The following is a 16,220-nucleotide window of genomic DNA, read 5'->3' on the forward strand; positions in this document are numbered from 1 at the left end:
CATGCATTTTAATGGAATCAAATGCACACATGCATCTAGGAACGAGGATGCAGGCCATACCTACAGAATGGGGGGCTGTATTTTGGAAGGAAATGACTCTGAAAGGGATTTGGGGGTTATAGTAGACAAGCAACTCAACATCAGCTCCAGTGTAATGCTGTGGCAAAAAGGGCTAATGTACTTCTTATGGCAGTGGTGAGACATACTGGAATTCTGCATACAGTTCAGGTATGTACATTGTAAAAAGGATGCTGGAAAATTCTGAGGGGGGTGCAGAAAAGAGCCACAAAAATGATTCAGAGGCTGGAGAAAATGCTGTACAGCGAGAGACTTAAAGAGATCAATCTGTTTATCTCATCAGAAAGAAGATTGAGAGACGACTTGATTGCAGGTGAATGCTACTTTGTTACATGAGTAACTTGACAGGGAGAAAATATGGGTACTAAAAAGGTCTTTAATCTAGGGGAGAAAAGCATAACAAGAACCCCTGGCTGGCTGGAAGAGGAAATCAGACAAAATCAAAGTAGAAATTAGGCACAATTTTTTAACAATGAGGGTGATTAACCATTGGAACAAACTACCCAGAGCAGTGGGGAGGGGGTTCTCCTTCTCTGGATGACTTCCAGTCCAGACAGGAGACCTTTCTGGAAATTATGCTTTAGGCAAGCACAAGTTATTGGGCTCAATGCAGGGATAACTGTGTGGAATGTAATGGCCTGTGCTATGCAAGAGGTCAGACTAGATGATCTAATGGTCCTTTCTGGCAATGCAAATATATCTTTCAATGGCAATGCAAATAGATGGATATAAAAATGGCATTTTATTCAAGACATTCCAAGGCATGCAATGCAATTTCTGAGCTTACATTGAACTAGATGTTAATGCAACACATTTCATTAATCTACTCAGTTTTGATGCTGTGTATATGGTACGTGTCCTGTGAGAGATGCCTCACAGCTCAGAGAAATTAACTGCTTTCTTACTAGGAGATTGGGTAAAACAAAACAAAAAAGATAGTGTTAAAATGAAGAAAAACACCTTAACTCAGTCTCTTGAGAACATCACCCAACTGTACTTTTGATGATCTGAAGTTATAGTTTTCGGGCCTGATCCTATGATATGCTGAGCACCATCGACTCCTATAGGAGACGTGGAGAAAGGGCTCAACTTCCAGGGAAGTCACTGTGTGTAGAGGGTACTCAGCACCTGGTAGGAGCTGCTCAGCATCTTGCAATATTAGACTCTTGGAATGCATCCGAACTAGAGCCCAAATGCCACCACACATGCATGGATTTATGAGCTGTAATTTTGGGACATGAAGATGGTGGAGCTGACAATTTAGGAGGCTGTTAGGCTGCACTGGTGCGATTCAAATGCTGTGGATTATCCTTCTCTTTCAGAGCCTTCACTATGCACTGAGAATATTGCAGAATAATAGATATTGTCTTGCTTGCTTGGATGTGCTTCATTACAAACTTCCATCTGTGGTTTTCTAACAAACCAGTCTTCATACACTTGGTCAATTTTAAGTTGTTTGCAGATTCAGTTTTCCTTATCTCTGAAATACTCCGCTAAGGGGAAAAAACAAATAGAAGACATTTTGTTTTTCAATATTTGCCGTAATGGAGATGCTCCACTTTAAATCAACACTGGAATATACTGTAATTAAATGAAAGGGATCATAATCTAACTCGCATCAGTATTTGCATCTGAATACTTAAAATATATGAATACCTACATTTACTATTAGCAACTCCAAACAGGGCCGGCTCCAGGCACCAGGCAACCAAGCACATGCTTGGGGCGGCACCTGGTAAGGGGTGGCCAATCTTGGGGTGGCGGGGGGGCAGTGTGGCGCGGCATTCCACGGTGGGGGGGGGGTGCTCCGGCGGCATGGTGCGTGGTGGGGGGCGGCGCGGGGCGCAGCGCTGGGGGGGGGTTCCGGCAGCGCGGCGCTCGGCAGGGGGGGCTCGGCGGGGCAGCGCTTTTTTTTGCTGCTTGGGGCAGCAAAAAAGTTAGAGCTGGCCCTGACTCCAAATATATCTCCATTGTGTCATTTGAAATAAACAGAATATTTCTTATTGTAAGATTGTGGCATTAAGATATTCTTCTCTAAACACCCCTCCTTCAGATCAGCAAGCACGTTACAAACCAATCATATGCAGAAATCTCCCCTTGAACTACATAAAGTAGAACACATAAACCTGCTTTGTTTTCTCTGCAGGAAAAGATTAAACTGCACAACAAATGGGTGCTCAAAAAAATAAACCTCTCCAAACCTCCGTCTGACCTAGCAAACACAAGCTAGGTTTACACTTGAGTGCGCTAGTTTTAATCTAGCTAGCTCAGGTACTGTGGCAGCGAAGCTGTGGCCGTGCAGATTTCAGCCCAGACTAGCCCTGGGAGTAATTATCCACGGTTCTGGGCGAGCTTGTACAGCCCAGGCTGAAGCACGCACTGCCACAGCTTTGTATGTCTACTCCAGCTGCGATCACACCCCACGATTGAAGAATAAACATACCCTGAGGGTTTGTCTACACATAAAACCCTACAGCGGCACAGCTGGGCCACCGTAGCGCTTCAGTGTAGACATTACCTACGCCGATGGGAGAGATTCTCCCACTGACATCGGTAATCCATACCCTTGAGAGATGGTAGCTATATTGATGGAAGAATTCTTCTGTCAACATAGCGCTGTGTACACAGGGACTTAGGACGGCTTAACTATGCCACTCAGGAGTGTGGATTTTTCACAGCCCTTAGTGATGCAGTTATGTCGACCTAATTTTAAAGCTACTTTTGCTCTTCACTCCAAGCACAGGAACAGAGTAACTAAGAATCAGGCCAATAATATTAATTATAATGTTTCCAAGCTGGTTTTCTTAAATCAATCCATAGTATCCCTATTAAAAATTAACTATAATTATAGGACTGTAAACAGTAAAAGCTTTTCTTTTTAAGATTTGATACAGATACCTTCATGTTTTTATTCAGTGAAAATTGAAGGAGATTAGTCGGAAACATGGCATCAAACAACGTAAAGTCCATTTTAATTTTCCTTTTCATGGGCTTTCAAGGTTTTTCTGAAGTCCCAAATGTTCCAAGCAGTTTGCTGGAATGAAATGCTGCCCCCCACTTGTAACATATCACTACAAGTTACATTCAGACATACATGCACATGAAGTAATTACCCAGTTTCTCTAAAGCTTCCACACACACACTAGGATACATCCCCTCAGAGTAAGTAGCAACCAGGATGTAGGACTCTGTTTTCACAGCTATCAGACCACTGTCTTCCTAGATAAAGAAGAAAACTGGTTAAAAGTTGCAGAGTTCTTTTAAATATATACACTATTTATCAATGTATGCTAGACAAGAATATTTTCTGTCTTTAAGTTGTGTGTCACTTTGAGGAAGAGAAGATACTGTTTTAAAGCCTAAATCAAGACTGATATTGATAACAGACATAAATTAATTTAAGATGATGTGTTTTATATATATATTAATCAAGCCAAGCAATAGCTGTGCTGGTTTTCTGTTATACTGCATGTTCCCATCTTTTTTCATAAATAATGTTTATAAAGCACTTTGAAGAGATAAAGTGAAATCCAGGTGCTAAGTGTAACCCACAAAAATGTTATTAAAATATTAATAAAATAGATGTGTGCGCTGTGTATAATTTGAAAGATTCCCAAAAGGCTTTACAAACTATACACATCTGAATCTCATTAATTTTCAATAATGACTGGAAGTCCCATTGGGAATTACTGAATTAGGATACAAATGTGTGGGTTGCCCAGCATCTTCTGGGAGTTGCTGAACACACTCAGCTCCCATATTTGAATTACATGATGTCAATTACTGAGCATCTGAGTCATGGGATGTGAGGCTCAGCAAGTGTGTATGCACGTGCACGGGAATCACTACTCACCACCACTCAGCTACCTTTGGGGTGGAACACGTGTGCAGTCTCACAGCTCAAAAGAACAGCGTAAAGCTGCCTGCAGTGACTCAAGAGTTTAAGTACCAATCTCAGGGCAGACTGTTAGAAAGCTGAGCACTAACCCCAAATTGGCTGTGAGTTCTACACTTAGATTGCACCAACCAAGTATCAAAGATAAACTGAGCTGGAATTGATATGCAAACTAGACACAATCAACTCAGGATTGAATAAGGACTGGGAATGGCTGAGCCATTACAAACATTGAATCTATCTCCCCTTGTAAGTATTCTCACACTTCTTATCAAACTGTCTGTACTAGGCTAGCTTGATTATCACTTCAAAAGTTTTTTTTCTCTTACTTAATTGGCCTCTCAGAGTTGGTAAGACAACTCCCACCTGTTCATGCTCTCTGTATGTGTGTATATATATCTCCTCAATATTTATTCCACTCTATATGCATCCGAAGAAGTGGGCTGTAGTCCACGAAAGCTTATGCTCTAATAAATTTGTTAGTCTCTAAGGTGCCACAAGTACTCCTGTTCTTTTTGCTCAGGCACTATACCAGCTTTCACATGGAGTCACTGTCCCCTTGGGTACTCCAATCTATCTCGCCACGCAGGCGAGCGTACCCTTGTGACGGGTGGTCCCTTACACCAGAAATCACATCAATACTCTGGTTACTCCCAGTCCCAAAGGACTTGTCACTTACCCAGGCCAATTGCATCTTACACCAAAGACAATGCTTGTAGCAAATCCTATAATCTCTATAAACATTTATTCAGTAGGAAAAGGAAACAAGAGAATTATTTACAGGGTTAAAGCAGCTAAACATATATACACAAATGAGTTACCATCTTAAGTTTCAAACAGTTATAGAAGCTTCTATAATAAGCAAGCTCTATATATCCTTTAAGGCTAACCCAGGCTAAGCCCTAGGGTGCTCTTGCTTATGCCTAATAAACCTTGCCCTCCGAAGTCCAAGCAGCATAGTGATAATCAGTTTCTTCTGGCTGGGGTTTTTTATTTCCCTCTGCCATGTGCTCTGAGCTGTGAACTCAGCTGATGGGAGGAATCCACTTGCATGACTCATTTTCATGGGTGGGAAGGGGAGGGAGGGAAGTAGAGCAACAGAGTCTTTTGTGCCCTTTAACAGTCCATAATAATCCGTTTGCTATCAATGAACCGTTCCTGTTGGGCAAGACATAACACTTTTATGTTGCTGATTGGCACTTCACACTAGTTAATGTCTCTCTCCTTCTGGTGATTTACAGAGTCACAGAAGCTTATAATACTACCACTCAAATATTACCTTAATATGGAATATAGAAGTTATAAGTGAGATTAATGCAGGCAGCAACTCAAAAGCATTAAGTAAAGTCTAAACACTAAACACATTCTTATAATTCTAATACCTATTTTAACAATACTAACACACAGGTGAGCCAGACTCATTCCAGCTATGTATTTGTCAGTGTTCCACTGCGGCCTGGGGACCTTGGCATGAGCTGGCACCTGGTCTACAGCATCACAAATGCTACATAACATTTAAAAAGGCAGAGAAGCATACCACATGCAACTGCAAAGTGGCTGGGAATTTATGTTGTCATAATGTAGTTAATCAACATGGAACTGGGCCAGAACACTGGGGTTAACACTTTTATTTTTGTTTTTGAAAAAAAAAAAGAGAAAGCGTTGAGCTCTTCAGTGACAAGTCAAGATGCTGCTACTGATTATCAGTTGGTGTCATTGGCCAGTGAAGCTACTCAGAAAACCTGGCCACCTCGTTTTACATCTATACTACACAGCTGGAAATAAGACCGCCCATAATGAGAAATCTCAGCACCCAGTTTATCCTAAAAGCCAGAAATAGTGATTGTGCCACAAATAGTGTGAGAAAAATATTTGGGATAACAGAATTCAATTTCCCTTCTGAGTGTTAGTAAAGAAATAAAATTGTTGGATAGTTTGAGATGGATGGTGGAATATATTTCTGTTTTAATCTATAAATCTCTGCTTGTCATTTTCCTTGTAGAGATTCTGTGCTGTGCATTTATTTGTTTGCCCCATATATTGTAAAGGTGCTGTGGATAGAAAGGAGGCAACAGTTTGTTTAACTGCTAATCGACTCTGGGTGTTAACATAAACAGGAGATGTGGGACGGAAAGAAGAAAAGCAGGGGAGAGGGATAGCTCAGTGGTTTGAGCATTGGCCTGCTACACCTAGGGTTATAAGTTCAATCCTTGAGAGGGCCACTTAGGGATCAGAGCAAAATCAGTACTTGGTCCTGCTAGTGAAGGCAGGGGGCTGGACTCAATGACCTTTCAAGGTCCCTTCCAGTTCTAGGAGATAGGATATCTCCATTAATTTAAAAAAAGAAAACTATCAAATACTTTTTTCAGTGCTTGGACCTACTTGCCATAAATGTTAGCAATTTACATTTTTAAGATAGATGGAGCACTCATCTGCTCGGACACATTTATAATGCTTCTCCTTGAAGTAAAGTCCCTCCCTTCTGACGTGTAATAAGTTCTTGAAGAAAGCAGAGCTGAGGAGTAAGGCATGCTGTGGCTGCAGCTAAATTGATAAAATGAGACATTTTGTTATGGACCAAAAGGACACACTTTTGCAATCATTAAAAAACACACTTCTTCTGTTATGTCTGATAATTAACCAAAGACGATTTCATAAATAGATAATGATGACACAAAAAAGGAAAATGTCTGAACAACTTTGAAATTGGGCTTTTAGTCCATGTAAGAATGAATTGTATTTTCAGTGTCTGATTTAGGATTCACAAATGCTTGCATTTACCCCTATGAGTAGTCCCATTGATTACAGTGGGATTAATGGTAAGCAATATGCCCAGTAGTGTTTACAGGATTGGGCCTTTAGATTAAAACCTCTCTGGAGCAGAGCACTCTGCCTTGCTCTGTGTTTGCACAGTACTGAGCACACAGATGCCGCATTCGAATACTAATAATCTCCATCTTTAACATACAGATGTAGCTTTGAGAGACTCCAGCAAGTGAGCTTTTCAGATCAAGGTGGAGCATTACATGCTAGAATCTAGGAGCAAATCTTCAGCTGGTGTGAAATGCCATAAATCCATTGAAGTCAATGGAGCTATGAGAATCTACACCAGCTAAGAATCTGCCCCCAGTCTCCATCAGCCACACTTCTAGAGTGAAGATGAAGTTTTAGCATTTTAGATCCTTGTTAACTGCTACTCTCCTATGGATAACACTTTGGTGCTCAGATACTATGGTGACGAGACCACATAAGTAAATAGAGAGACAGATTTGACCCCCTCTGTTCCAATGTAACATAAATAAGATAAAATAAAATTAGACAGGGGAAGCATTAGTTTTGCCATACAATACAGAAGTGCTGCTATTCTGCTGTCTTGTTTGGTACCTTGTTGATCACAGAACAAAATCAACACAATCAAAGGTGATTGATGCAGTCCAAAGCACGAAAGAAATGGAGTTCTACTGACATAACACCTTTCCTGCAAAGATCTAATATGAGTGCTGTGATAAATGAAGGGGGAGAGGGGTAGCTCCCTTTTATGGACAGCAAGTTAGCTATAAAGTCCCTCTTGGTGGCTGTTCTCTGCTTGCTTTATCTGTAAAGGGTTAAAAAGTCTCCCTGGCTAGGTAAAAGAAAGGGAGTGGGCACCTGACCAAAAGAGCCAATGGGAGCGCTCATCTTTTTAAAATTGGAAAAAACTTCCTCTTTGTTGTTGTTGGTCTCCAGAGAGCGGAGACACAGATCAGCAATGCAATAAGCAGCTTTAAAACCAAGTATGAAAAAGCATCAATTCATACCTCGAACCTACTTATCTGAAACCCCAGATATGTAAGTAAATTAGAGAATGTCTAGGAAGATGCGATTAGGGTTTTTTTTTATTTCTTATTGGCTTGTGGACGCCTCTGTGCTAATCCCAGATGCTTTTGTTTTACTTGTAACCTTTAAGCTGAACCTCAAGAGAGCTATCTTGATGCTTAATTTTTGTAATTGTTCCTTTTAAGATCTAGCAAAAAGCCCAAGTTTCAAATGTAGTTCCTTTCTTTTGGGTTTAATAAAATGTACCTTTTTTAAGAACAGGATTGGATTTTTGTGTCCCTAAGAGGTTTGTGCACATGTTGTTTAATTAGCTGGGGGCAACAGCTGATTTCCTTTGTTTTTTTTCTCAGCTCTTCCCCAGAGAGGGGGTGAAAAGGCTTGAGGGTACCCCACAGGAAGGAATTCCCAAGTATTCCTTCCTGGGTTCTCGAAAGTGGGGAAGGTTTGCACTTGGGTGGTGGCAGCATCTACTCATCCAAGGTCAGAGAGAAGCTGTGACCTTGGGAGTTTAATACCAGCCTGGAGTGGCCAGTATTAATTTTTAAAATCCTTGCGGGCCCCCACCTTCTGCACTCAAAGTGCCAGAGTGAGAAATCAACCTTCACAAGAGCTTTACAACAAATTCAACCCCACAACACACTTTTTGGTAAGCAGTATCATACCTAGGGCCCTACCAAATTCACGACCATGAAAAACGCATCACGGACCGTGAAATCTGGTCTGCCCCTCTGAAATCTGGTCTTTTGTATGCTTTTACCCTATACTATATAGATTTCACAGGGGAGACCAGCATTTCTCAAATTGGGGGTCCTGACCCAAAAGGGAGTTGCTCTGAAGGCACTCAGCTCTGAAGGCAGTGTGATAAGGGTGGCAATACCATGCCATGCGATCCTTACTTCTGCGCTGCTGCTGGCAGCGGCTCTGTCTTCAGAGCTGGGATTCCGGCCAGCAGCTGCCGCTCTCCAGATGCCCAGCTCTGAAAGCAGCACCACCGCCAGCAACAGTGCAGAAGTAAGGGTAGAAGTACTGCAACCCCCCCACAACTCCTTTATGGGTCAGGACCCCTAAAATTACAACATGGTGAAATTTCAGATTTAAATAGCTGAAATCATTACAGTTATGATTTTTAAAATCCTACGGTTGTGAAATTGACCAAAATGGACCATGAATTTGGTAGGGGCCTAATCAGGGCCAGCTCCAGGCACCAGCGCAGCAAGCAGGTGCTTGGGGCGCCCAACGGAGAGGGGCGGCACGTCCGGCTCTTAGGCAGCAATTCGGCGGCAGGTCCCTCAGTCCCTCTCGGAGGGAAGGACCTGCCGCCGAATTGCCGCTGAAGAACTAAGTGGCGGCAGTAGATTTGTGCCGCTGATCGTGGCTTTTTTTTTTTTTTCCTGGTTGGGGTGGCAAAAACGCTGGCGCCGGCCCTGGCCCTAATTATACCCCACTTGGCTCAGAGGTTATTAGAATTGCTCAATGTCACGCAGCCAGTGGAACAGCCAGGAATATTTATTAGAACCCAGCAGTCCTGACTGACAGTCCCCTCTCTAGTCACTAACTCATGTTCCCTCCCTTTGAAGAGTGTGGTACATTTCTAAATTTTCTACCTTCAGTGTCACTTGCTAGGATACTTTCTGTTTCCTTACATTAAAGCCAAAGGTTGATGCCCACACAGTCTCGTCCTTTAATTTGATGATGGCCGCGTGTTCCACATGTTTTGTTCTGATGAGGCAATCATTGAGCAAAGATTGAATTTGGTTCATTTTTCTTCAGTTCTGTGAAAGAAATCAGATATAGATAGGGGTTCATTTCCTTCCAGTTGTGCTTCAGAGACCTGATCCTCCTCCCATCCGGAATTTAATTTAGCTTTCTTTAGGAGGCTAATCCAGAGTAAAAAAGATGAGAAATACTCCATGCATCCAAAGAAGTGGGCTGTAGTCCACGAAAGCTTATGCTCTAATAAATTTGTTAGTCTCTAAGGTGCCACAAGTACTCCTGTTCTTTTTGCGGATACAGACTAACACGGCTGCTGCTCTGAAACCTGTACTTTACATGACATCTCATCTGGATGGTGATGATGAAGTAAAATAAAAATGATAAAGATGTTCTTATCACTATACAGCATAATGATTACATAAATCAGACCACTTCACCTTGAATGGTCCCTTGAAATATAGGTTATCTATTTATGCAAAACAATCTGTTTCATTTAGTATTTAGCTGTGACACTAAGTAAGTTTCCCAGAGCGCTGTGTAAGATCAAAAGCTTGTCTCTCTGACCGACAGAAGTTGGTCCAATAAAAGATATTAACTAGGGTGACCAGATGTTCCGATTTTATAGGGACAGTCCCTATATCCGTGGCTTTATCTTATATAGGCGCCTATTATCCCCCACCCCCGTCTTGATTTTTCACACTTGCTGTCTGGTTACCCTAATATTACCTCACCCACTTTGTCTCTCTGATAAAATCAGACTATATAGTTTTAAGAAGTAAATCACTATTAAAGAACCATATAACAAATTGTAATGCAACCTTTAATGAACAAAACTGTTGTTGGATAATCCTGACAGTTATGCAGCTAATTAATCTAAAGATTTTATACACAATTTTATAAAAGTTATGCCTTAGTCAAACTCAAATTGAATACTGCGTGCAGATGTGGTCACTCCATGTCAAAAAAGATATATTGGAATTGGAAAAGGTTCAGAAAAGGGCAACAAAAATGATTAGGGGTATGGAAAAACTTCTGTATGAGGAGGGATTAATAAGATTGGGACTTTTCAGCTTGGTAAAGAGACGATGAAGGGGGAATATGATAGAGGTCTTTAAAATCATGACTAATGTGGAGAAAATAAATAAGGAAGTGTTATTTACTCCTTCTTATAACACAAGAACTAGGGGTCACCCAATGAAATTAATAGGCAGTGGGTTTAAAACAAACAAAAGAAAGTATTTCTTCACACAACGCACAGTCAACCTGTGGAACTCTTTGCCAGAGGATGTTGTGAAGGCCAACGCTATAACAGGGTTCAAAAAAGAACTAGATAAATTAATGGAGGATAGATCAATGGCTATTAACCAGGATGGGTAGGGCAGCCTCTGTTTGCCAGAAGCTGGGAATGGGCAACATGGGATGGATCACTTGATGATTACCTGTTCTGTTCATTCCCTCTGGGGCACCTGGCATTGGCCACTGTCGGAAGACAGGATACTGGGCTAGATGGACCTTTGGTCTGACCCAATATGGCCGTTCTTATGTTCTTATACTGGGCTCAATACAAGGGTAATTGTGTGAAATTTAATGGACTATGATACATGGGACGTTGACTAGATGATCTAACTCTATATACTATTCTATTCTGTATAGGTTTTTATACCACACTTATCACTGTAGTATCTAAGCACTTTCCAGTAGTGCATTAAGCAATGTGACTCGCTACACAACTGTCATGTGTTGTTTGTTCTCTCATCCTCTCCCCAGGGATTAATGGTCCTTTCTTGCTTTATGAAGTGTAGATTTATTTTCATTTTAAAAGAAACTTTTACTGAAAAATGTTCTGCCTAGTCAGCTGTCTAGTGAGTATGTGAAGTCTAAAGGGCTTTGACCTGCTGAATGCTGACGCCCCATCATAATCACTGTGCCTCTAAGAGTTGCAGCACACAACTTGAAGCCCAGGGAAGAGGGGTTAAACCACCTTTGTGCTCTTCCAACTGAAGCAGCCCAAGGGCCAGAGAGGTCCAATGTGTAATTTAGTCAGCCCTGGGAGCCTGTCTTGACAGCACAGTTAGCTCAAGTTATAACTCAAGTGCTCAACTTCCAGCTACCCACAAAAATGTCTGGCTCAAGTTAAGTGGTGCTTTAAGCTTGAGCTAACTGGCCTGCATGGGTGGCGGGTGGAGCCCCCCTTAGGGGGGGCTAGCCCGCAGCTCTGCCTCTTCCACCCGCCCCTTCCCCCCCACAGCCAGAGCCCCAAGAACCCCTGCCCCTCCCCTGCGGATGGGGCCACGAGTCCCCCCCTGCCCAGAAGAGTCCCAAGCACCCCCGCCCCTCGGTTGGAGGAGCCTGACACTGGCTGGAGGCTCAAATGCCCGCCCCCCCTCAGCTGTAGGAGTCCCTCAGCTGAAGCCCCAAGCCTCCCCCCACCGACCCAGAGGTGCCCCGGGCCAACTGCAGCCATACTGTGCCTCCTCTCCACAGACCCCAAGCCGCTGCAAGGAAAAGCCTCTCAGCAGGCCACGTTCGAGAGCTACACAGCTCCTCCCATTGCACCTGTCTGGGACCTTTCACTCATCGACAGGCTGCTCAGCAACTGGTGAAAAGAACAGGTTAAGGACTATTTAGAAAAGCTGGACGTGCACAAGTCCATGGGGCCAGAAGCAATGCATCCAAGGGTGCTGAGGGAGTTGGCGGATGTGATTGCAGAGCCATTGGCCATTATATTTGAAAACTCGTGGCGATCGTGGGAGGTCCCGGACGATTGGAAAAAGGCAAATATAGTGTCCAACCTTTAAAAAGGGAAGAAGGAGAATCCGGAGAACTACAGACCAGTCAGCCTCACCTCAGTCCCTGGAAAAATCATGGAGCAGGTCCTTAAGGAATCCTTTTTGAAGCACTTGGAGGAGAGGAAGGTGATCAGGAACAGTCAACATGGATTCATCCATGGCAAGTCATGTCTGACCAACCTGATTGCCTTCTATGATGAGCTAACTGGCTCTGTGGATATGGGGAAAGCGGTGGACATGATATACCTTGACTTTAGCAAAGATTTTGATACCGTCTCCCATGGAATTCTTGCCAGGAAGTTAAAGAAGTATGGGCTGGATGAATGGACCATAAGGTGGATAGAAAGCTGGCTAGATTGTCGGGCTCAATGGATAGTGATCAATGGCTCGATGTCTAGCTGGCAGTGCCCCAAGGGTCGGTCCTAAGGACAGTTTTGTTCAACATCTTCATTAATCATTTGGATGATGGGATGGATTGCACCCTCAGCAAGTTCGCAGATGACACTAAGCTGCGGGGGAGAGGTATATATGGTGGAGGGTAGGGATAGGGTCCAGAGTGACCTAGACAAATTGGAGGATTGGTCCAAAAGAAATCTGATGAGGTTCAACCAGGACAAGTGCAGAGTCCTGCACTTAGGACGGAAGAATCCCATGCACTGCTACAGGCTGGAGACTGACTGGCTAAGTGGCAGTTCTGCAGAAAAGGACCTGGGAATTACAGTGGACGAGAAGCTGGATATGAGTCAGCAGTGTGTCCTTGTTGCCAAGAAGGCTAATGGCATATTGGGCTGCATTAGTAGGAGCATTGCCAGCAGATCGCGGGAAGTGATTATTCCCCTCTATTCGGCACTGGTGAGGCCACATCTGGAGTACTGCATCCAGTTTTAGGCCCCCCACTACAGAAAGGATGTGGACAAGATAGGCTTATGTGTAGTGCTGGGGAAGAGCCGGTGGTCGTGGTACATGTAGGTACCAACTACATGGGGAAGGATAGGAGAGAAGTTCTGCAGGCCAAATTTAGGCTGCTAGGTAAGAGATTGAAGTCCAGGACCTCCATGGTAGCATTCTTTGAAATGCTTCCAGTTCCATGTGCAGGGCCAGTTAGACAGGCAGAACTGCAGGATCTCAATGAGTGGATGACACGAAGGTGTAGGGAGTAGGGGTTTAGATTTATTAGGAACTGGGGAAGCTTTTGGGAAAGGGGGAACCTATACAGGAAGGATGGGCTCCACCTAAACCAAAATGGAACCAGATTGCTGGAGCTTAACATTAAAAAAGTCGTAGAACAGTTTTTAAACTAAGGGCTGGGGGAAAGCCGACAGGTGAGGAGGAGCATGTGGTTCGGACATCCCTTGGGGAGGATCTAAAAATGGAGATTCCCTATGTCCTATTAAGGAGGAGAGGATGGAAAATGATAAAATACAGGGAGGCTCTGATGAGAAACAGCCAAATGAAAAAAGTCCCGTTCAATTACGTTATGCAATAGGGGACAGCCAAAAAATGACACGCTTTTAAAATGTTTATATACCAATGATAGAAGTCTAAATAATAAGATGGGTGAACTAGAGTGCCTAGTATTAAATGAGGATATTGATATAATACACATCACAGAAACCTGGTGGAATGAGGATAATCAATGGGACACAGTAATACCAGGATACAAAACATATCAGAAGAACAGAACAGGTCATGCTGGTGGGGGAGTGGCACAGTATGTGAAAGAAAGCGTAGAATCAAATGAAGTAAAAATCTTAAATGAACTAAATTGTACTATAGAATCTCTATGGATAGTAATTCCATGCTTGAAAAATAAGAATATAGCAGTAGGGCTATATTACAGACCACCTGACCAAGATGGTGTTAGTGACTCTGACATGCTCAAGGAGATTAGAGAGGCTATTAAAATTAAAAAACTCAATAATAATAATGGGGGATTTCAACTATCCCCATATTGACTGGGTACATATCACCTCAGGAAGGGATGCTGAGATAAAGTTTCTTGACACCTTAAATGACTGTTTCTTGGAGCAGCTAGTCCTGGAACCCACAAGAGGAGAGACAATTCTTGATTTAGTCCTAAGTGGAGCACAGGATCAGGTCCAAGAGGTGAATATAGCTGGACCACTTGGTAATATAATTAAATTTAACATCCCTGTGGTGGGGAAAACTCCACAGTGGCCCAACACTGTAGCATTTAATTTCAGAAAGGGGAACTACACAAAAATGAGGAGGTTAGTGAAACAGAAATTAAAAGTATCAGGGGGTAGCCGTATTAGTCTGTATCCACAAAAACAACAAGGAGTCCGGTGGCACTTTAAAGACTAACAGATTTATTTGGGCATAAGCTTTCGTGAGTAAAAAAACTTCACTTCTCCAGATGCATGGAGTGAAAGTTACAGATGCAGGCATTATATAATGACACATGAAGAGAAGGGAGTTACCTCACAAGTAGAGAACCAGTGTTGACAGGGCCAATTCAATCAGGGTGGATGTAGTCCACTCCCAATAATAGATGAGGAGGTGTCAATTCCAGGAGAAGCAAAGCTGCTTCTGTAATGAGCCAGCCACTCCCAGTCCCTATTCAAGCCCAAATTAATGGTGTTAAATTTGCAAATGAATTTTAGTTCTGCTGTTTCTCTTTGAAGTCTGTTTCTGAAGTTTTTTTGTTCAAGTATAGCTACTTTTAAATCTGTTATAGAATGTCCAGTGAGATTGAAGTGTTCTCCTACTGGCTTTTGTATGTTACCATTCCTGATGTCCGATTTGTGTCCATTTATTCTTTTGCGGAGGGACTGTCCGGTTTGGCCAATGTACATGGCAGAGGGGCATTGCTGGTGCATGATGGCATATATAACATTAGTAGCCATGCAGGTGAATGAGCCCTTGATGGTGTGGCTGATGTGGTTGAGTCCTCTGATGGTGTTGCTAGAGTAGATATGGGGATATTCTCCTGGAATTGACACCTCCTCATCTATTATTGGGAGAGGACTACATTCACCCTGATCGAATTGGCCCTGTCAACACTGGTTCTCCACTTGTAAGGTAACTCCCTTCTTGTCATGTGTCATTATATAATGCCTGTACCTGTAACTTTCACTCCATGCATCTGAGGAAGTGAGGTTTTTTACCCTAAAGGTTATTATGCCCAAATAAATCTGTTAGTCTTTAAGGTGCCACCGGACTCCTCGTTGTTTTTGAGAAATTAAAAGGTACAGTATCAAAAGTAAAATCCCTGCAAGTTTTAAAGACAACATAATAGAGGCTCAACTTAAATGTATACCCCAATTTAAAAAACATAGTAAGAGAACCAAAAAAGAGCCACCATGGTTAACCAAGAAAGTAAAAGAAGCATTGAGAGGCAAATGGCACGAAGCACTTGCACGTTACAGGGGTGCACATGTAACAGCGATGCTGGGGCCACCCCCTGACCGCTAGTCTATGGGGTCCTGTCCTCTCCCAGGCTCCTGGAGGTAGAGCTCTGTGTGCACTGGGACCAGCCCCCTGCCTCACGCAGGCTCGGTGGCCAGCCTGGAGCAGAGACTATAATTCCCAGCATGCAACGCTCTCTACATGTATCGCTAGATGTTAATGGGAACGCGTGGCATGCCGGGAGATGTAGTCCTCCCGGGCCTCACCTTACTACGAGAGATGAGGGGAGCCCCCACTTTAACCTTCCCCCCCCCCACCTCCGCAACCATCGGACCTGCCGTGGGTGGCGCCCCCGCTCCTTACCTAGCCAAGCAGCACTGCAGCGCCTTTCTCAACTGGAGGGCGGGGCCTTTTGTCTCAGTACCCTGATTCGCTGAGGCGACACGCCTTCTTTCCTGATTGGTGGAGTGCCCTGTCCATCATAAAGGAGACGCTCTGGCTGGAGTTGCCGTGGCAGCGAGGGACGCGTAACCACCACAGAGGCGGCGGGATACGAGCTG

General features: G+C 43.3%; 1 protein-coding gene across 1 annotated transcript; it reads right to left on the reverse strand.

Annotated features, from left to right (window-relative positions):
- Window positions 1–730: 730 nt before the first annotated feature.
- Window positions 731–16,066, reverse strand: PFN4 (profilin family member 4). Its single transcript, XM_054023510.1, has 5 exons — window positions 16,024–16,066; window positions 9,433–9,561; window positions 6,380–6,517; window positions 3,192–3,297; window positions 731–1,571 (listed from the first exon to the last, which is right to left on the reverse strand). The coding sequence occupies exons 2-5, from the start codon at window positions 9,547–9,549 to the stop codon at window positions 1,543–1,545; spliced, it is 390 nt and encodes a 129-aa protein (XP_053879485.1). The 5' UTR covers window positions 9,550–9,561; window positions 16,024–16,066; the 3' UTR covers window positions 731–1,542.
- Window positions 16,067–16,220: the final 154 nt, after the last annotated feature.

This window comes from Malaclemys terrapin, chromosome 3 (genome assembly GCF_027887155.1).
Source record: "Malaclemys terrapin pileata isolate rMalTer1 chromosome 3, rMalTer1.hap1, whole genome shotgun sequence".
Taxonomy (NCBI): Eukaryota; Metazoa; Chordata; order Testudines; family Emydidae; genus Malaclemys; species Malaclemys terrapin.